Source organism: Calliphora vicina, chromosome 2 (genome assembly GCF_958450345.1).
Source record: "Calliphora vicina chromosome 2, idCalVici1.1, whole genome shotgun sequence".
Taxonomy (NCBI): Eukaryota; Metazoa; Arthropoda; class Insecta; order Diptera; family Calliphoridae; genus Calliphora; species Calliphora vicina.
Genome location: NC_088781.1, coordinates 52,479,313 through 52,502,163, shown reverse-complemented (window position 1 = coordinate 52,502,163; position 22,851 = coordinate 52,479,313). Strand labels below are relative to the sequence as shown.

At 34.2% G+C, this 22,851-nt stretch overlaps 3 protein-coding genes across 5 annotated transcripts in view; 2 read left to right on the top strand and 1 right to left on the bottom strand.

Moving 5' to 3' along the window:
- Positions 1–7,017: 7,017 nt before the first annotated feature.
- LOC135950447 (uncharacterized) lies at positions 7,018–7,392 on the top strand. Its single transcript, XM_065499991.1, has one exon. It carries the CDS (start codon positions 7,018–7,020, stop codon positions 7,390–7,392), a length of 375 nt encoding a protein of 124 aa, XP_065356063.1.
- Positions 7,393–13,477: 6,085 nt separating this feature from the next.
- dbe (KRR1 small subunit processome component homolog dbe) lies at positions 13,478–14,765 on the top strand. Its single transcript, XM_065501560.1, has one exon. It carries the CDS (start codon positions 13,578–13,580, stop codon positions 14,610–14,612), a length of 1,035 nt encoding a protein of 344 aa, XP_065357632.1. The 5' UTR covers positions 13,478–13,577; the 3' UTR covers positions 14,613–14,765.
- Positions 14,766–17,995: 3,230 nt separating this feature from the next.
- Positions 17,996–22,851, bottom strand: part of LOC135950235 (uncharacterized) — a 32,900-nt gene continuing 28,044 nt past the window's right edge. For all 3 annotated transcript variants that reach the window (XM_065499767.1, XM_065499768.1, XM_065499769.1), the window contains exon 8: positions 17,996–19,344. In XM_065499767.1, coding sequence (XP_065355839.1) covers positions 18,880–19,344 — 465 coding nt within the window. In that variant the 3' untranslated portion in view covers positions 17,996–18,879. The remainder of the gene's footprint in view (positions 19,345–22,851) is intronic.

The following is a 22,851-nucleotide window of genomic DNA, read 5'->3' as shown; positions in this document are numbered from 1 at the left end:
AAAATGTCGTCCCTTTTTTGATTTTGGCTCCACATAGTGAAGAAGGTGGAGTCCGTGGCCTCATATAAAAGAAAAACTAAATTTTTGATTTTTTTTAAACAAAATAAGTAAATTTTATTAAACAAAAGATTTTTTTTTTAAACTTAAAGCTAAACTTAAAGCTAAACTTAAAGCTAAACTTAAAACTAAATCTTAAAATATAAAAATAAAAAAATAAAAAAACTAATCAAACCAACCTGCAAAGCCACTGCAACACGACTCCATCCAACGAGGGAGAAGCAGCATTAGCACCACCACGCCTGGGGTGCTAGGGTATATTTGGTGATATTCCGACGAAGTACAGTAAAATACACCGGGACATATAGACGGACGTTCAATTCGGTTCCTTTTCTTTAAGAAAATAAAAAAAAAAAACAAAAAGAAATATTTATAAAATAAAAAAAAGGTGATTGGTGAGATATTTATATAAAAAAAATAGGAAGTCTTAAGTATCGCAAAGTCCATCCCGCGTGTGAACCTTAACCACGCGTGCGCGAGTTAGGTTAGAGCTCTGGCCTAGGGAACAGTGAGTCGCGAGGTTAATTAACCCAAGATTTTCCTAAATCTTATATAGGTAATTCTCCTATACAAAAAAAAAATTTTTATAAATAAATATATATAAATAAATAAAAGGAATTAGAGAATTCTAAATATTAATAGTACCTCGAACCACTTAGACATTTAGACACGTCACTGACAGGAAATATCCATCTACCCTATCCTCACCCGGGAGATTCTTCCGCAAAATTAGTTGGCCGCCAGGGAATAGAGCGGGAAAGCAGTAACGCTAGTTTTAAAAAGATACATTATAAATTATTATTATTAAAAGAAATTTTATTAAATTAAACTAAAAGCAAAAAAAAATTAAAATTTAAAACTAAAATCTAAGAAAAGAAAATTTAAAACTAAAATCTTAAATTTAAAATTTAAAACTAAAATCTTAAAGCTAAATTTTTAAAACTGAATCTTAAAGCTAAAATTTGAAATTTTTAAACAAAAACAAAATTTTTGTACATTTTTATTTCTAAAGTAAATTTTGTTAATAATTCATTTTTTTGTTTGTATAAATTCATTCTTTATTAATAAACCGAAACTTTTATAATGTTTAAATGAAATTGCTATTTTTCAAGTTTTTTTTTTTAAAATGATTTACTAAATTTCAGTAAACGCGGCGGTAAGTAGGGAAGGTATTGTTTGCGGGGAAAGTTTGGGACATTCTTACGATAGGATGTCATGGCGGGATTCAATCCCGAGTGGGTGGGTTATCTCCTGGCAACAACATCAGCCAGGAGAAGAAATTGTTCGGTAGATAGGTACGCAGGGAAATAAAGGAAAGAGAAAAAGGACAAGAGAAACTACTTCGAGCCCCTTTAACTTAAATATACTTTTGCTGGTATGATTTTTGTGATAGTGTGTGTTTTCGATCCGGATTGCTGGCAAGGACCACCCCCTCCGGCGAGTTCCCAGCCAGGCAAACGCGAGCATACCAGCGCCGCCGGCAATCTGGCCACCTTGTTTCTTTATGTTTATTTTGTTTTCTGTTTGTTCAATGAACAATGAACAGACGTTTGACAGACACACCAGCCCACACACTACATAAATGGCGCCCAACGTGGGGCCCGAAGTAGGTCCATAGCCTAATCTAGTTAGTCCTTAATGCTATTTAGTCAAGACTACGTAAGTCCTGTTAGGTCATAACAAGAGTCCCTAACTGCAGCGACGTCGTCAGACAAATAGTTATTTATTTTTTTTCCTTTTCGTTTTTTTTTACTTTACAATAGATGGGAATCTATCATCGTGCATGGCTAATGTGGTGCTCACCAACGTAAGTCCCGAACATCTGGACAATCTAGTCTGGTTCGCGTTGCGACGTTTGGTGTGTACGCTATAGTCATGCGGGATGATAGATTCTTCAGCCTGTTCTTTCCAAGCAACTTGAGGCTCTCGTGTTAGCTTTCTGTAGCAAAAGCGAGAATGCTCAAGTTAGGAGGAAAGAATAGCATAGGCAGCCACCCTTAATAGATACGATTATTAGTATTTGTTTTATTTAAACTCACGTTTTGTCTGCGGTAAAATAGATAGGGTAGTCCTAGGCGTACTGGGTTTTCAACACCAATCTTCTAGATGCCCCTTGAAATTTGAGCTGCGGTAGAACAAATACTACCTTTTTTTTTATTTATCCATTTACTTTTTCCATTTCCTGAAACCAATAGAAAAACAATTAGTACATATCTTCGAACAATTTCTATACACTTTACCTGCAAACATTACTTACCCAAAAAACATCGCCGTTCACAAGATTAAGTTTTGAATCTTCTTTTCCATTTTGAGTTTTAACCTTTTCTTTGTTAAGATTTATACGTCTAGTTTTTTAAGAGGAGGAGATTTCTATTAGTATCTTGTTTGATATTTATCTGTTAGATAAATATATTTTTTTTTACTAGCGTTCTATACAAATAATCAACATTGTGGTTTTATCATTTTGATTTGTTTCATTTGGTTATTCCTCGTACTAGATCTTTATCTATATCTAATTAGACAAGTAGGAATGGTCGTAACTCGTTCTGCTAAGAATCGCGAACAAACTCCGAATACCGATATGCAAAATTTTGTACCAACTACCGTGGGGACTATAGTTTCCACGGCGCTTCCAGTGTACACCTTAGCTAACACCATGACTACCACCACATCGCCAGCCGTAAATCCAAGCGTTCAGCAATTCATGTCGATAGCGCATGAACGTTCTGGTTTCCAAAACGAATCTGCCATTTCAAACAGTACCATCACATCGCCACAATACAGTAGCATTACTGCTAGGACCGTGAGGCAGGAATTCAGAGAAAGTGTGCCACCTCCAGTTCCTCAACCTAATGTTGCAGCACCAGGCGACATGTTCGGATTCATTCGGGAGGAATTGCAGCGTCAAATGCAGATGTTGCGTATGGATATGCAACGTGAAATATCCCAGGCTGTAACCCGTGCGATTCCACAGGCATCGCCGCCACAACAACCAGCTCCGCAACCACCTAGGGAACAACAAAATGTGTTGAGAACAAATTTACCACCACAATCACATATGAACATACCCGTGCACAACTTCCAACAGCAGCCATATGTTTATCAGCCAACACCAGCCCAACTAGTAAACACTTTGCCACAAGAATCAGCACCAACACCAGCCTTTCCAACGCAGCCAGCCCATTCGTCACAAGCACCCAGCTGGCCGACCGAAGGTGCATTTGAGTCACAACGGAAGGTGGACTTATCGAAATGGGGCATTAAGTTCGACGGAACCTCTAAGTCGATGAGCGCTGAGGATTTCATATTTCGAGTCGACGTCCTTCGACAAGACTACAATTGCTCCTTCAACGACATCAGACGAAGTTTCCATTCACTATTAGAAGGCCAAGCTCTGGATTGGTATTGGAACTTGCGCAAACTCGTTTCAATCCAAACCTGGGACGACCTGGAGAGAGCATTTTTAACCCAGTTCCGAAGATACGAAAATGAATTCCAACTGCAAAAACAAATAATGGACCGCCGCCAGATGCCCCAGGAAAGCTTTGAGAACTTCTATAATGCCGTGATGAGGCTGAGAAACCAACAGAGAAATCCATATTCTGAGCGAGATCTTGTGGAAATCATGAAGGGGAATTTAAAGCCGGCCTTATCGCACCTGTTATTTTCCGTGAGAACAGAAGGGCTGAATGATTTCTGCCAACAAGCAAAACGGGCAGAAAACTTGATTTTGAGTCAGCAAAGGCAACAGTTCCAGTCAAGGGGTCCAGCAACTGCTCGTGTGCATGAGCTGCAACTTAGTGACGATGAACCGCCACCACCGATTGTCGAAGTGGACGCCTTGGCCACCAGTAGCCGCTATATTTGCTGGAACTGCAAACAGCCAGGCCATAGCTTTATGGACTGTCCGTCGCCAAATAGGCGTATATTTTGCTTCCGATGTGGCCGAGACAACGTAGTCACCCCAAAGTGCCCAAAATGTCAGGGAAACCAGGTAGTGAGCGAGTCCCTGACGGGGGAGACTCGTTCGACCCAGACGTAATCCCGGTTAACCAGTCAGTCATAGTGTGTAGGCCCACCCAAATTTTAACTAACCCTAATAAACAGATTCCGATTATAGAAAAAACCAAAATTCGTGAAATTAAGCCACTCCATCAAAGAGTGAAGGAGTATAATGAGGCCAGGGATAGAATTTTTGGGCAGGTCTCTGATAGGATAAAAAAGGCTAGGATTAGGTATAAAATGAGAAAGAGAGTTAGGAATGAAATTATGTCAGCCTGTTTATATGAGGGTGAAGACGCCCGTTTTTATTTGAAGGTACCTATTAATGGCGTGCCCATAGAAGGTCTTTTAGACAGTGGGGCTACTGTCTCATGTTTAGGTAAAGGGTGCCTGGAGTTCCTTGAGAACACAGGTTTACAAATTCTGAACTTTTCTTCACACATTAGGACGGCTGATGGTAGTCCTCACAGGATAGTAGGTCGTGTAAAGGTTAAAATAAATTTCAACAATAGGTCACAAGAGATCACCTTTTATTTGGTGCCATCTCTAAATAGACCACTATTTTTAGGGGTAGATTTCATGAGAAGTTTCGGTTTATTTCCCAATTTGTGTAGCCTGACTACTAATGATGTCAATCTCTGTCCAGAGTCTGAAGTAATAAATGGTGAAGTTAAGACACATATACTCACTCCGAGTCAGAAGGCGTCATTAGATATTTTAGTAGCGAAATTTCCATGTTTTACGAAGAAGGGACTTGGTCAGACTTCCCTCGAATCCCATACAATCGACACTCGCGATGCGATTCCAGTTAAGGACAAGCATTATCCGGTCTCACCAGCTGTGCAGAAGTTGATGTACGCAGAGCTTGATAGGATGCTTAATCTTGGGGTCATTGAGCAGAGCGAGAGTCCTTGGAGCCATCCGGTTACTCTCGTCCGTAGGGGCGAGAAGAACCGTTTGTGCTTGGACGCTCGTAAGCTGAATGCCCTCACGATTAAGGACGCCTATCCTCTGCCGCACATCGAAGGTCTTCTCAGCCGGTTAGGGGACACATATTTTATATCAAGCGTAGATCTTAAAGACGCGTTCTGGCAGATACCACTAGATGCGTCTAGTAGAGAAAAGACTGCATTCACGGTGCCAGGACGACCACTTTACCATTTTACGGTAATGCCTTTTGGGTTGTGTAATGCAGCCCAAAGGTTATGCCGTCTGATGGATAAAGTGATCCCCTCAGCACTTCGTGATAGAGTCTTTGTCTATCTAGACGATCTTTTGATCGTATCTCCAGACTTTAAAACCCACCTGGAATTGCTGGATCGAGTGGCGCATTGTTTGGATTCGGCAGGTCTGACCATAAATGTAGGGAAATCGAAGTTCTGCTTCAAAGAGTTGCGGTACCTAGGTTATATAGTGGGAGGGGGTAAATTAAAACCAGACCCAGAGAAGGTAGAAACGATTTTAAAATTTACTTACCCGAAAACCGCTAGGCAGGTCAGGAGTTTCATGGGAGCTACTGGCTGGTACAGGCGCTTCATCCCAGACTACGCGACGATTTCTACTCCTATCTTCAACACCCTTAAGAAAGGAAAAACTTTCAATTTTCCCGATGATGCCAGAGAAGCTTTCGATAGACTGAAAACAGCCCTTACAACAGCACCAGTGCTCACTCATCCCAATTTTAACAAGCACTTTTACGTGCAGTGTGATGCCTCAGATATTGGATTAGGAGCTGTCTTATTTCAGAAGGACGAAGACGACGGAGAGCATCCCATCGCATTCTTCTCTCATAAGTTGACCAGCGCCCAGAAAAACTATTCGGTCACTGAGAGAGAGTGTTTGGCTGTGGTAATGGCCATTAAAAAATTTAGGCCTTACATCGAGTTGATGCCCTTTACAGTCATCACTGACCACAGCAGCCTTAAATGGTTGATGTCCCACAAAGACTTGAGCGGTCGACTTGCCAGATGGAGCTTGCATCTTCAAGCATTTGCCTTCACCGTCGAACACAGGCCAGGTTCTAAAAATATAGTACCCGACACCTTGTCGAGGTATGACATGGAGGAGCTTTCTGCGGAGGTAAACAACATTATTAATTTTGATTCCAAATATTTTAAAGAACAACATTACCTGGACTTAATCGCCAAAGTGACCGAAAACGCAGAAAGCCTACCAGATCTAAAGGTAGTGGATGACCTGGTCTATAAAAGGGTCTTGCCTTATGATGGAGTCCCACTGAACGAAGATTTCGCATGGAAGCTCTGGGTACCACTTGAATTGACACACGAGATTATTGAGAAGTGTCATAATCCCCCTCAAGCTTCGCACGGAGGATTCGGCAAAACACTTAGGAGGGTAAAAGAATACTTCTATTGGCCAAACCAGAACGTACAGGTTCGTTCCTTCGTAGCAAATTGTCAAATTTGCAGAGAAACAAAACCAGCTAATGCAATTTTGAGACCACCGATGGGAGCTGAAACGCAAACGGAACGTCCGTTCCAAAAGATTTTTATAGATTTTTTGGGTCCGTATCCGCGCTCTAAGAACGGGAATTCATACATATTTATAGTCCTAGACCATCTTACAAAATTTGTCCTGCTTAAAGCGATGGCTAAAGCTAACACGAAGAACGTTATAAAATTCCTGATTTCAGAGGTTTTTCATAAATTTGGAACACCGGAGATAATTCTGTCCGATAATGGTAAGCAGTTCGTCAGCAAAGAATTCATCGATATGGTGAACAATTTTGGCGTGAAACATGTGCGGACGGCCACCCACTCGCCACAAGCCAACGCATCGGAGCGGGTGAACCAGTCCATTCTGTCTGCAATCAGATCTTATCTTCAACATGATCACACGGAATGGGATAAGTACTTATCAGAAATTGAATTCTCGCTAAGATCGTCTGTTCAAACGTCCATTGGTGTCACGCCTTATTTTGCGCTTTTTGGCATGAATATGGTTTCTCATGGGAGTATCTATAAACTGGCTAAGAAATTACAAAGTCTAAGCGATCCTGAATTCAACATAATACCGAAATCCGTGAAAATGGATTTAATAAGGCAGAAAATTCGTGAGAATCTGCATAGAGCCTACTTAAGGAATGAGAAAACCTATAATACACGCTGCCGTCAAGTTAAGTTTGTACCAGGTCAGGAGGTTTATCGTCGCAATTTTCAGCAGAGCGACTTTAAGACCAATTTCAATGCTAAGCTAGCGAAGAAATTTTTAAAATGTAGAATTGTACGACCTGTAGGTAATAGTCTATACGAGGTTGAAGACCTTCAAGGGAAATCGTTGGGGGTATTTCACGCCAAAGATTTGAAACAATAGTTTCAAATTCTTTGGTGGTCTTAGTCCCAACATTTCAGTCCGAATACCTAACTCTGTCAAATACTAAAACGTATTGTCAAAATTTTATTTATGAGTGGTTAGTAAATACTTTCTACATGAAACTATAGTTAAATGACTATGTTTTTTTTTATTTTTTTTTGCCATTTGATTTTTATTTTAATTAATATTTTGTTTTTTTATCTAGAATATTGCGACCAGAGATGTTCATTTGTGTTGTGGAACAATTACCAGTTGCGTTGGATTTACTCAGTAACAAGTAGTACGTCACCATGCTCACCGAAACCAATTAAATCTTTTATCACGATTGTGACTGTCAACACACTATTGATGCAATTCCGTTAACACTCTGGGGAACTATGCCAATAAGAGCTGAGAATCGTTAGACATCTAGTATGTTGATCTGATTTTGATAATATTAAAGAGACGGGAGTAATTTGCAACGTTTACCCAACAAGCATCTCTTGAAGAAATACGTGGCTTACTTGTTATTGGATAAATCTAACACCACTGTGTTTTGTTCTCACAATACGAACCATTTCTGGCCAAATATTTTTTTTATTTGAAAGATTTATGATCTTAAAGATCATGAAATGTTATTGGCAATATTTAATTTGGTTTAACTACTTTTTATTGGAATAGTAATGCTAATGTTAGACTAAGCGCAATAACTTAAATTTAAATATTAATATATATAAATTGAATTTTCAAACTCACCAATTTTTTTGTCGTCTGGAACTTTTTCCATCTCGGCTCAGTGTTTTTATGCAGGAGTGATGAATTAGTATACAATCTGTATAAATAAAAACAAAATAATTAGTATTTTATCAAATATATAAATTTCATGATACTTTTATATTTCATATATCCAATCAATAGATATAGATAACTTTAGTTCACTTACTTCTTTTTTTTTGAAGATTTCATTTTTAATCCCCATCCCAGGCACCAAATGAATTTCCAACCTGTGGAGAAAATTGTCATTAGTAAATTTGGTAAATTAAGTTTAATATTTAAAATCTAGTGAGCTAAAAGGATATCCTGAAATTTACCAAAAAGAAAACAAAATTGAATTTTGATAATTCTTTTAGTAAGCTAAATTTTCTATTTTTTTTTTGATATTTATCATTTAATTTAATTTTTTTTTATAATTACTATATTATTTTAAAGGAGAAATTGCAAGGGGTACTTCTCGCCAAAGACTCTAGGCATTATCCTAAGAGCTTTGGTGAATTTAGTCCTTGCATTTCTACCTCATTTCCCACGATTAAATCGTGAAAAACAAAATATAGTAATAATTTCCAGTAAGATATAAGAATTTTATTTATACTTACCAAACTTAAATGGAATCGATTGCCCAAGGACTTGTCACAGGTCCGCTTGAATTTTAAAAATCTGAAAATAAAAGGAAAATTATTGAAGAATTAGTAAAGTTCACATATTGAATTGGATAACAAACAAAATTATTAAAAGAACAATTATTTTTCTTTAGCTTTTCTTTTATTATCTCCATTTACTGATTTAGTTTGTATTTCAAATTCAAATTCAATTTCATTTTAATTTTTCATTAAGTTTGAGTTTTTTTTATTAAAATAATTTTTCTTTAGTTTTGATTACTAAATGGTTATGGTCACAGTTCACATTATTTTTCATATATGAATTAAATTTTTATAAAATTTACAATCACTTTCACCATTTAAATTTTTTTTACATATGAACAATTAAAATATTTGAACAATTACTTTTGTCACACACTGTATTAATTTTTTTTTAGTTTTTCCCATTATTTTTGGTCACAAAATTCACTTTTTATTTAATTTTATTCAGTTTTTTTAATCCGTTTCACAAATTTTAACAATCACTGTAAATTATAAAATCAAATTTTCATTCATTTTTTTTATTCAATAGTTTCAAATCACTCAATAGTTTAATTTTCATAAAATTGTTTAATTTCTTTTTTTAACACAAAACTTTTATCACTCACGGTATTGTTCAAAATAAATTTTTAGTTTTGTTTTTCAATCTAATTTTCACTTAATCACTTTTTAATTTAATTCATGCAATTAATTTTAAAAATTAAAAGTTTTGTCACTTCACTTTTGCTTTTCACTGTACACAGTTTTTTATTTAACTTAATTAGCATTGTTAAATTTCATAATCAATTTTTCTAAATCATTCATTAATTTTTTTTATTTTTTTTTTGTTCACTTTTCACGCACACTGTAAATTCCAATAAGAATTTTAAATCCGTGTTATTATTTCTAAAATTTATCGCGAAACTATAGCCACTTCTATTAAAATTTTTCACATTTTTAATTAAAATTTTTTTTTTTGAATACTCACTTTTTACACTCACTGTAACCAAAACCAATTTTTTTTTTTTGCACTTTTAATTTTTAAATTCCTAATTTCACTTATATCTAAATAGAATATTCATTTCACTTACCTTAAAATCCGGAACCACCCTAATGCTCAGGTTAATTTGATATAGTTTCTGAAATTTAAAAATTAATTTTTAGAAAATTTATTTAGAAATTAAAATAATTTTTACACATTTACTTACTTTTTCAATTCTGCTCCGATCCGCCATATTAGAAATCGTCATCTGTACTTTTTTTATAGGCCCAGGGCCGCCAACATGATCCCTGTAAAGAAAAAGAATTTGGTTGTGTTAGTTAACAACACCACTAATAAAATTTCCATTTGTATAACACTTTTACTTACCTTATTTAAAATCCCACTTATTGGCCATAAATCTACACCAGAACCTGTGAAGAAACAAAAGAAAAAATTATTATAATATTTTAAACAATTTAAAGTATTATTTTTATTATTTTAATGTTTATTTACAAAAAAATACTTCCACTTACCTTTCATTCATAAATTTTTGTTTGGGTGCTTCTTCTTCACCCACGCGTAGTTTTTTTTTATTTTGCCTCCTCCTCTTTTCGTTAATTCTTATAGAGTATGTTCAGTCAAGGTTGCCATATGAGAAAACATTAACGAAGGTACAGAGTCGTATTTTTTTAAGTGTGGTGAATATAAAATAGGGGTTACCAGACTATAATTTTTTTGTGGGAGTAAATAAAATACCCAAAATCTCATAAAATTTCGTAACATTAGGGTATTACAGAAAATCAGGGCGCTTATTTTTCCCTCCCATCCTGTATCCAGGGATGGATAACAGGAGTGGTTGGGTTTGTCATGTGCACCCTGTCGATACGAAAAATTTAAAAAGAAGAAGAGAGCAAATAGTTGGCAACTCAAGATTAAGGGCATACGTTTTGACAGCTGGAAGGTAGAGAAAATGTAAACAATAACAAAATACCTGTAAAAAAAATTTTATGTAGGCAAACAAATTGCTGAACAATTGTTGAAGCTAGGAAGCCATATTGGTAAACGAGGTTTCTCGATACCAAGAAGAGAAAATGTCGTCCCTTTTTTGATTTTGGCTCCACATAGTGAAGAAGGTGGAGTCCGTGGCCTCATATAAAAGAAAAACTAAATTTTTGATTTTTTTTAAACAAAATAAGTAAATTTTATTAAACAAAAGATTTTTTTTTTAAACTTAAAGCTAAACTTAAAGCTAAACTTAAAGCTAAACTTAAAACTAAATCTTAAAATATAAAAATAAAAAAATAAAAAAACTAATCAAACCAACCTGCAAAGCCACTGCAACACGACTCCATCCAACGAGGGAGAAGCAGCATTAGCACCACCACGCCTGGGGTGCTAGGGTATATTTGGTGATATTCCGACGAAGTACAGTAAAATACACCGGGACATATAGACGGACGTTCAATTCGGTTCCTTTTCTTTAAGAAAATAAAAAAAAAAAACAAAAAGAAATATTTATAAAATAAAAAAAAGGTGATTGGTGAGATATTTATATAAAAAAAATAGGAAGTCTTAAGTATCGCAAAGTCCATCCCGCGTGTGAACCTTAACCACGCGTGCGCGAGTTAGGTTAGAGCTCTGGCCTAGGGAACAGTGAGTCGCGAGGTTAATTAACCCAAGATTTTCCTAAATCTTATATAGGTAATTCTCCTATACAAAAAAAAAATTTTTATAAATAAATATATATAAATAAATAAAAGGAATTAGAGAATTCTAAATATTAATAGTACCTCGAACCACTTAGACATTTAGACACGTCACTGACAGGAAATATCCATCTACCCTATCCTCACCCGGGAGATTCTTCCGCAAAATTAGTTGGCCGCCAGGGAATAGAGCGGGAAAGCAGTAACGCTAGTTTTAAAAAGATACATTATAAATTATTATTATTAAAAGAAATTTTATTAAATTAAACTAAAAGCAAAAAAAAATTAAAATTTAAAACTAAAATCTAAGAAAAGAAAATTTAAAACTAAAATCTTAAATTTAAAATTTAAAACTAAAATCTTAAAGCTAAATTTTTAAAACTGAATCTTAAAGCTAAAATTTGAAATTTTTAAACAAAAACAAAATTTTTGTACATTTTTATTTCTAAAGTAAATTTTGTTAATAATTCATTTTTTTGTTTGTATAAATTCATTCTTTATTAATAAACCGAAACTTTTATAATGTTTAAATGAAATTGCTATTTTTCAAGTTTTTTTTTTTAAAATGATTTACTAAATTTCAGTAAACGCGGCGGTAAGTAGGGAAGGTATTGTTTGCGGGGAAAGTTTGGGACATTCTTACGATAGGATGTCATGGCGGGATTCAATCCCGAGTGGGTGGGTTATCTCCTGGCAACAACATCAGCCAGGAGAAGAAATTGTTCGGTAGATAGGTACGCAGGGAAATAAAGGAAAGAGAAAAAGGACAAGAGAAACTACTTCGAGCCCCTTTAACTTAAATATACTTTTGCTGGTATGATTTTTGTGATAGTGTGTGTTTTCGATCCGGATTGCTGGCAAGGACCACCCCCTCCGGCGAGTTCCCAGCCAGGCAAACGCGAGCATACCAGCGCCGCCGGCAATCTGGCCACCTTGTTTCTTTATGTTTATTTTGTTTTCTGTTTGTTCAATGAACAATGAACAGACGTTTGACAGACACACCAGCCCACACACTACAAAGCGAAGGTTAACAATGGCATGACGCGTTCCACAGTTATTCGAAACAAAATATTTTACTGTCAAATTATATTTTCAACACAACGTGAGGACGACAAAAACATTTATTTCCATATATATTGCGAAATAATTGTTAAAATTTTCTACTACTCCTTGAACATAAAATAAAGTTGGAAATAAAGTTCCGTTAAAGGGGGGTCAGACGGCATGTATTGCTTGTGTTTTGTGCCATGTATTGGGACATTTTTCCACATGTATACATATACATACCGTGTGATCCATATGAAACTTTGTGTATGTAAAATACATGTGTATTACTCGTGACATTTTTGAAATTAGAGCATGTTCTATTTTCGTGTGTATAACAGTGTTGTATTTTGAAATACAACACTGTGTGAGTGCAAAATAAAAAAAACAAAACAAAAAAGAGTAAAGAAAAAATCATAACAAAATAAGTTTCATTGCATTGTTATTTAAAAATGTTTTAAATAAATATATTGTTAAAAACAACAAACATATAAACTAATAGAGGTTATGTCACATGCAATTACATATGTACGTTTGAACGTGAAAATTATGAATCGTATGTATAAAGTGAATTTTGACATACACATGGAATTCCATATGTGTCGAATACATGTCCCAATACACAAGCAATACATGCCGTCTGACCCCCTATTATTCTACCGACATTATGTTTACATATGCAAGTAACTGAACACATTTATACGTTGGCACTAACACAATCACTATGCATGTGTAAATTTACACAATTGTGTTAGTGCAAAAGTATGAATCTGTAGAGTTTTTGCAAATGTTACTTGCATGTGTAAACGCTAGATTATTTTAAGAAATAAAATTTACGCGTGAAGTCGTGGTTTACCAAATGGCATCATTGAATAATACCGTACATTTTCCATTTAGACACATGGCAATACTTAAATTAAAAAACAATCTGGCAACATTCTACGCACAATGTTTTTGTTTCAAGAAACGTCATAAACAACTGGTCACACGTGCATTTCTACACAAATTTTTTTTGAAGAAAATTTACTAAAATTTAACCAGAAAAGCTAACAAAATAGGGAAACATAATTTCAATAAAAAATGAGTGATAGTGAGGGGGAAGAACAACCCAAACGCTCCAATGAGCCGATAGAAAATGCTTGGGCCATGAAAATACCAAACTTTAAACCAGAAGACAATCCTAATGGTTTGGTAGAGGAGTCGGCCTTCGCAACCCTATTTCCAAAGTACCGTGAGAAATACCTTAACGAAGTATGGCCCCTGGTGCAACAAGCTGTGGCTGAGCACAATCTTAAAGCCGAATTGGATTTAATAGAAGGCAGTATGGTGGTGAAGACAACACGTAAAACCTGGGATCCCTATATTATCATCAAAGCCAGAGACATGATTAAGTTGATGGCACGTAGTGTACCATTCGAACAGGCCAAACGTGTGCTACAAGATGAAATCGGTTGTGATATTATTAAAATTGGAAATTTAGTGAGGAAAAAGGAAAAGTTTGTGAAAAGACGTCAGAGACTTATTGGGCCCAACGGAGCCACCTTAAAATCTATTGAATTATTAACAGACTGTTATGTTTTGGTTCAGGGCAACACGGTGGCCTCTCTGGGTCCCTATAAAGGTTTGCAACAAGTGCGTGAAATCGTTATAGACACCATGGAAAATGTACATCCCATTTATAATATCAAAGCCTTGATGATCAAAAAGGAGCTGATGAAAGATCCCAAATTGGCAAATGAGGACTGGTCACGTTTCTTGCCCAAGTTTAAAAATAAAAATATCAGCAAACGTAAGCAACCGAAGATTAAGAAACAGAAGAAGGAATACACACCCTTCCCACCGGCTCAACCGGAAAGTAAAATTGACAAAGAATTGGCTTCTGGTGAATATTTCCTTAACAAGGAACAAAAACAAGCGCGCAAACAACATGAACGTGAATCGAAACAAGTTGAAGCTAGTAAGAAACAACAGGAAAAACGTCAAAAAGATTTCATACCTCCAACCGAAGATTTGCCCTCATCATCGAGAAAACGGCCTGCTGGTGAGGATAACAAACTGGATGTTAAGGCTCTGAAAGCTAAAGTGGCGAAAGCTAATAAGAAAATGAAATCGTAGAGAATAGAATTAAAATTTATTTTAGTTAATAAGAACAGTTTTTTTGCTTTTCCTTAAATAAGTAAGATTTTATTAATGGATTTTATTTAATTTACAATAATAAAAGATTCAAATATAAAAAAAATATATTTTGGGTTGATAATACAATGGAAACTATTCTAAATATTTTACTTATAGGTTAAAATCCAAACAAAATAAGATGAATTGTTGACAAAACAGTGGTATCATAGGTTTCATTTTTACAAAACTTGGCATTTTTAATGGATATCCCAAGTTATTTTTACAGCTTTGAACCACTCAGTTACAACCGTAGAGGTGTGTTTGGGGTCATTGTCTTGCTGGAATCTCCATACTAAGGGCACATTTTCTTCACAATATGGATACATAACATCATTATTATATGAACTGGACATTTACCTTGACCTAAAAAACAGCACCACACCATATTGTTGCCACAGCTAAACTTAACTTATTTGTCCAGGCCCTTTACCATTTCCATCTCAACAAAATTGTATACGACAAGTCCGTTTTTTTAGAAATAAGAGGTTTGTCTCGGGGTGAAGCAACGAAGACCAGTCTCATTTGCTATATGGCTAACAGTGCGAGCAGTTCCCGGGGAGTAATTTTTTCAAATGTCTTATGGCCTCATTTTGTATATTAAAACGAATTTTCGTTTCCGTTTGGAAAATTTATGTCAACCTTCTGCCAAATAAATTTATTTTTATTTATTTTCCATCAAATAAAATTTATTGAAAAAATTTTGAGAAACGTAAAATACGTTTTGAAAGATATGAAAATTAAAAAATTACAAATTTTTTCGAAAAAAAAACGTTTCGTAACGACTTACAAAATTAGGGCATTAGTTTCAAATAAATTATAACAGATTTATTTTTTTACCAAATTCATATGCGGTGGTTGCTGTCTGTAATGTAAATTACCTAAGACTACCACCACATTCTTGCAAAATAAATGTTTATCGATAAAATATTAACGATTATTGTCATTTTCCGAGCAAAATTACACATCTCTTTTGATATGAAAATATTGTTGTGTTTTTGCCTTATAAAAACATTGGTATTTATTTACTTTTCAAAAATCCCGATTCTATAAAATAATTGTTAATTGAACTGAAACTAATATTTTCGGTTTTCACCACTAAATAACTATTTTTTAAAAAGTTGCGTTGTACAATTAATTCAACAGTCGAATAATGCCATTACAGTCAACATAATAGAATTGAATGATACTACTTTGAACTAAAAAAAATTATTTACATCAATTTCGGTTGCCTCAATCAATCTGAATGGTTGAGGTATGCGGAAACAATATAATAAAAATTGAATCGAATAATTAATCTAAACATGTGTTGATATTTAAGAATATTTATACAGTGTATGACCATAGTATGGAAACTTTTTATTAAAAAACAATTGTATATACTTTTATTTCTAAGATAAATTCAAATCTAATCTTCAAGATTTTACTTTCCCGGTTTTGGTAACATGTTCAGTATATATTTAGCTTTATAACTAGGTAATAATATTCTAATTGTTTTTACCGAAATTCAAATTTAAATCGCAGCAAAATTATAACAGATAAACTAACGAAGAGCAATCCTTAAACCGTTTAACAAAATTTAAAACGATTTGTTTTGCTCTTTTTAAGATCTCTAATAAATTCCAATCCAACCTTTGCAAAATGCAACATGCTGTTTTTGCGTTATTAACTTTAGTTCTGTTTTGTTTTTGTAGCACATTAGTCGGTAGTAGTTTGCTGCTCGTCGGACTTTAATAAATTAATTAGTAAAAACTGAACAGTTTGTTAATAAAAGTGCTTAATATTATAAATAAATATGTGTAGTTTGTGTGTATTAAAAAAGAATTGTTCTATAAGAATAAATTTAAACAAGAAAAATGTGTGCAAACATTTGTGTGGCAAACTGAAGAAAATGTTTGCCATTTTATTTTATTCAATAGTGATGTGCATTATTTGTTTACGTTTTGTTGATTGGCTAATGTTAGTGTAATCGATAAGCTTTAAAAATGACCGTTAAATTAATGCATTTTAAAATGCAAATAAATAGAAATAGATGAAAAGAATACAAATAAGTAAAATTTAAATTATTTAGCTAAATAAAATATCAATATAATTAATTATAATAAAAAATAGTGCAAATTAAGAAAATATATAAAAACACTTAAAAGTGTAATACATTTTAGAGGTTTATCATTTTTTGCAATTGATTTTCTGACAAAAGGTATTTATGTTATTTCATATATGTTTATTGAAAACTTATTACACTATTTTCTAAGATTATGTATTGCCTCAAATACCTAATTTAGGAAATTCAGTTTCTTAAAAAATTTATTATGTTTGCATTTTGGAGTATTTCAGTTTTGGTCAAGAATAACTTACGTATTAAAGTGTGAGTCAGAAAAAACACTATTTCAGTCAAAACTTATACCTACTTACTTGGTCCAACAAGTTATTAATTATACCCTTCAACTTCGTAAGAAGGGTTTATATAAGTTTGTCATTCCGTTTGTAATTTCCACAATATAATTTTCCGACCCTATAAAGTATATTCTGGATCCTTATAGATAGCGGAGTCGATTAAGGCATGTCCGTCTGTCTGTTGAAAACAGTTTTCTGAAGACCCCAGATATCTTCGGGATCTAAATCTTCAATAATTCTGTCAGACATGCTTTCGAGAATTTTGATATTTAAAATCAGCAAAATCATTCCACAAATGGCTGAGATATGAGGAAAAAACTAGGACAACTTCAATTTTTGACCTATTTTCGACCTATGTACATATATCTGGATTACTAAGTCATTAATATAAACAATATGGATCTACATATATGATAGATATTACAAAGACCTTTGCAACGACGTATATAAGATCATAGTAAGTTGGACCTACAATTGGTCAAAATCGGAAAAAATATTTTTTTAAGTGTTATTTAACATAATACTAGTATATGCTTTTTGTGACTCACTCTTTATTATATAGTAATTTTTACTTACATTTTTTAAGTCTTTTTGAAATAAAATAAATGCGTTTTTTATTTTTGGTTTCACTATTTTACGTTTTGTTTTCAATTTATTCATTAACAAACTTTCAGAATGGAAATGTATGGTTTTTTGTTTTTCTTCTTGATGTTGTTGTTTAATTTTCTTAGGTATGATATAAAATTCTTAATGTCTTAAATTCACTTATGTATGATTTGTTATATTAATTTATTTTGTTTTTTCTTTTCTGTCTCGTAAATCCTTTAAGGTTTATGTAATTTTTTGTTTATGTATATTTTAGACTTTTTGAAGTCATACAAGAGTTTTTTTTTTTAAATAATGGCTCGTACTAAATACAATCTTCAATGTTTTTCTTTTTTGTTAATAATTTATCAAATTGTTTTCTAAATATTGTAAGATATGTGCAAACACACAATGTTGCAAGTTTTTTAGTTATTTTAGTTGTTTAAAAAAAAACACATTAAAACTTAAAGTACTCAAAGTCTTACAAATCCTGGCAATTCCAAATTCCAGTTGTCCTGTGGCCTGTCATGCTTTACTTTAAGTTTTAATGTTTTAATTTTCTTTAGTTTGGACTTAATTTCTACAAAAAGTGTTATATTTGTTGATGTTGTTGAATTTTGCTTATTTTTTCGATTAAAACTCTAAGTATACTTGGTTGACAATACAGTTTTAGTTATAATTATATAGTTTTATATACTAACGGAATGTATATCTGTCTGTCTGGCTATCAATCGCTGATATAAATTTAAATCTAAAAAGTATAGAAAATAATAAACCTAATTTAATTGTCTTTTCTTTTTTTTATTATTATTATAAATCTACACAAAATTAACATTAAATATATATTTTGTTATGGTTGGTTTTTTCGTTTTTTTTTTTTAGATTTTTTGTTTGTTTTTAAAAATGCATACAATAGTAGTCAAAATAATCTCTAAAAAAAACTATACACAAAAAGAAAAAAAGCTTAAAGCCTTCTAACAATCTCTCCCTTACAAAATAATAATAATAATTATAATCAGAATATTGGTATAATAAATATACTTCTTACAAAGAAATTTAATTTTAAAAAATTTTCTCACTTCAATTTTTAGTTTTTGTCTTTTGACTAATTTTCTTGCTTTTGTTTTTTGTTTCTTTTTTTTTTTTGTTTATCCAAAACTCTCTAATTTTTACTTTTCTTTTACTAATTTGTTCAAAACTTTTTTTCATGCAAAAAAAAATTAAAAATTTATTTTGGTAATTCATAAAACTGGACGGGAAGCGCTTTAGGTGTTATTATTTCATCATCGAAATCATCATCGTGTATGGAATAATCACCATTACCACCACTCTGCTCATGATCAAATTCATTTGGTACTATCTCAACATCGGTGGGTGTTCCCAAAGTCGATGATCGTCCATTATTGCCACCGGCATAATTTGTTCTTGATTTATGCTTGATCACATACTCTCTCAACAGATGAGAATACAGTATGTCATCGATGTAGAACATGGTGCCCAAATTGTACACGAATACTTCACTCTCTGTGATTTTGGCATTATTAACACTGGTAGCATTGCTGCCGGGATTCCGTGTGATTTTTATGTGTCCCCCTCCAATTGTTTCGAAAACTTCATTATCCTTCAAGTCGCGATTGTAGAGGCGTCCCTTAACGAAGTGATTTAATAGCATTTTTACACCGCGTTGTGAGGCCTGCAATAAGGAAAGGAGAGAATATTTAGTAAACAATTTTAAATTTTCGTACCTCAATCTGTAATCACTCATATTTCTAATTAATTCTTTCTATGACAACCTCAAACATTACTTTGTAAATATGTATGTAATTGATCAATGAACCTCAATATGTGATCCTTCATATTTTCACCTTTAATCGTCGATAACTTTCGAAATAAGCTTTCAAACGTGAAAAGCTCCTCAACTCATATTTTGCGAGTAGCCAAAGTAATTTTTCATCAGTTACAATTTCCCATCTGTAGACAAACTCTTTATGTGATGAAGGACAGAATCATCAAGTTCATTATACCAACCATTAAAAAAAATGGGGGGTATATTGATTTTGTCATTCCGTTTATAGCATATCGAAATATTGGTAGTAGAACCAAAAAGTATATATATTCTAGGTCCTCCTTAGTATGGGCGGTGAATACTTTCGACCTGTATAAATTTTCCGCCTATGCTATGTAATATTCCACAGGAAGCATTACTTCTATTGGCTGATATCTTCAGGAGTTGTCTCAGTAGGGGATATCTAGAGGGTGAGGAGAGAGATAAAGGTAAGCTGTATACCTAGACCATTTTAGACCATCAGCCTGTCTTATTTTATGTTGAAGACTCTTAAAGATATTTATCTTAGGAGCAATATAGGTACCAACTTCAATATCAACGCTCAGCACGCCTACCTCAAGGGTAAGACTGTGGAGAGTGCGCTGCATGAGGGTTGAATTGAGCACGACTTAGAGCATAGGGAACATACATTAGCTTCGGCTTTGGAGCCTTTAATAACATTAGGGTAGAGGCAAGAAGAAAGTCGTCGGTAACTGACTTCCTGGTGAGTTGGATAGTTTCGATGCTTGGTACCAAAAAGCCTAGGGGATGACAGGATTAAAAGACGAGTTACCAGGGTACACCGCAAGGTGGAGTATTTTCTCCCCTGTTCTGGTGAACTCTATTTTCAAAATCTTGAATCTAAGGGTAGGCAGATAGTTGCAGGCAGCGCTAGTCGACCTCTCAACCTGGGCCAAGGCAAATGAGCTGGATGTAAATCCAACGAAAATAGAGTTAGTTCTCTTTATCAGGAAATATAGGGTAGAGAGTTTAATTTGCCGGAAATACAATGAAAAAAACTGCCAGCATTGGATATAATCCTTAACTTATTGTAAATTGAAGACTATGTGGCAAGTGAGGCTGCTAGGAACTTGCTTAGACTCTTTGAGTCTTCTCTGGTAAGACCAAAGCGAGTAGGTCACACGAAAATTTTGTACGAGGGATTTCGGACCTTAGGATAACGAATTTAGACTTCCATATTTCACCTATAATTCTTTTTCCAAGTAGGGGCGAATGGGTTGGATGTGAATGATGGCACATATCACAGTGGGGGTCTGTAGTGCGAGGATATTAAGGAACTAGAAACAGTAGAAAGATGTTATTTTAAAATAGTTTCTGAAAACTCCTGGAACTCCAAACTATTCACTCTAGTTGAAGGAAACGATACCTTTATGGTTCCACTTGAGTTAAATGCAACCAAAGCGAAAACTCTATATTAATAATACATCGATAATACAGATTATTTTGCCCTATCGATGCATATGTATATGGAATGATTTAATGATAAAAACATTCATCCTTTCCAATAATCCGATACTTGCATCGATAAGTAAAACTCAGGGAATAACTCATACAATAAATTGTGTTGGAACTAGGTAGATAGATTTAAGAGGGGGGGGGGGGTGGTTTGTGGTCATGGTGGAGCGAATTAATCTTGAACTCATTTGATGAAAATCCGAAGACAGCTGAATATAAACCGACACCAAAAAACAATTACTTTTGATAAAAGAGCACCATATTACATCTTATCGTGCGCTTTGGAAATGTCTAGGTATTCCAATTTACTTTCGCCAAAAAGGCAAGAGAAAACAGATTAGTAATGGCAACCGAATTTGTTGCCAATCGAATTATTCTGCCTTGGTGACCGAATTTTACAGTTGTGGATACACAATTTTAGAACTTGTAACAAAAACATGGTTGCTACAACCGAAATTCTTTTTTATCAAATGATTTTCAGTTGCTATAACCGAAAAATTCTATGTATGCAACCGAATCATTCGATTGGCAACAAATTCGGTTGCCATTACGAATCTGTTTTCTCTGTGGGTGAATGGATTTTCCTACTGGAAGACTAGCAACTTGCTTTTGGGCGATATTTATTAGTACGTTTTAGGAATTGGCGTTATATTAACAACTGTCCAACATGCAGAAAATTCGCCGGCACGATATAAAGTTCTGATAAGGTTAGCAAATGGACGAGTTAGCGTCGAAGAGCACTGCTTCATGACTAGTGCTGGTATGTCATTTATTTGGATTTATTTATGCTGTGATCCGCATTTAATCTTTTTAAACAACAAGAGTTACTAATACTATTTTATCTTCGGCCTATGGTTGATCACATTCTGGCAATAATTTGAGCAAAAGGTTAGCATTATCAAAAAAGCTAGTGAATATCGGAATTGAGGAACTGGCATTAGCCTCTTTTAACGAATAACCAAAAACTTTTGCTCCCTGGGGAGCAGTAATATCCTTGGCACAAAGATATTGATCGTATAGAATTTGTATGTGCTTTAGTACTTTCACACATAAAGATCTGGACTTTTTGCGTTGAGAATCTGTTTATTTAGTATTACTCCAAGTTACGATTAGTTCTTCTATAGATATGATCCTCTTAAATCACTGCCTGGGTTTACATGGTCGACGCATGATCCATGCATTCTAAAACCAGCCTGTTCGTTCCTTAGACTAGGTGATACATGGTCTGATAGTCGCTTATTGATGATATGCGCTACTATAATAACGTGATTCCTCTTCAATTCATGCAGTCAGAGAGGTTGAGTTTTGTTGGCAGCAGAATTATAATCCCCTCCGTGAATTCAGTCGGCAAAGCTCTGCGCTTTGTATACAGTGCGATTTCAATAACTGTGGAGGTATGTTGTCAGCACCAGGTGCTTTATTTGACTTCAGAGATGAAATCGCGAATGATATTTCGGAGGTACTCGGGTGTGCTGTGTCATATTGATTATCATCCTGATGATGAGGGCAGGTACATATGCTTGCTGTCGTTGTTTGAGGTGGTGCAGAGAAAAGTTTTGTGTAGTATTTTTATCATATCTCTCTTTCGATGTAGTCACTTCACCGTTGCTATCCATTAAAGGTTTGGTGGTAGAGAATGTGGAGTTCATTAATTGATGCACTGATCGGAAGAGGCCTCGCCTGCGATGAATATCTGCTGCTTGCGCTTTTGTTGCAATTTGATTGCTCCATAGCTATTTATCTGAACTTGTGCTTTTCTTCACCAGCTTTTCCAATCTGTCGCATTCATGTTGGTCTAGAGGTTTTGCAGTTCTGGTTTGGCACAATTTACTTAGTTTTTTCCCCTTCACCCTGGTTTATAAGATTCCACATATGTATTTTCCGACAACCATTGCTTCT

Coding starts and splice junctions, on each gene's coding strand:
- LOC135950447 (XM_065499991.1), top strand. CDS start 7,018: ATGGTTTCTCATGGGAGTATCTATAAACTGGCTAAGAAATTACAAAGT.
- dbe (XM_065501560.1), top strand. CDS start 13,578: ATGAGTGATAGTGAGGGGGAAGAACAACCCAAACGCTCCAATGAGCCG.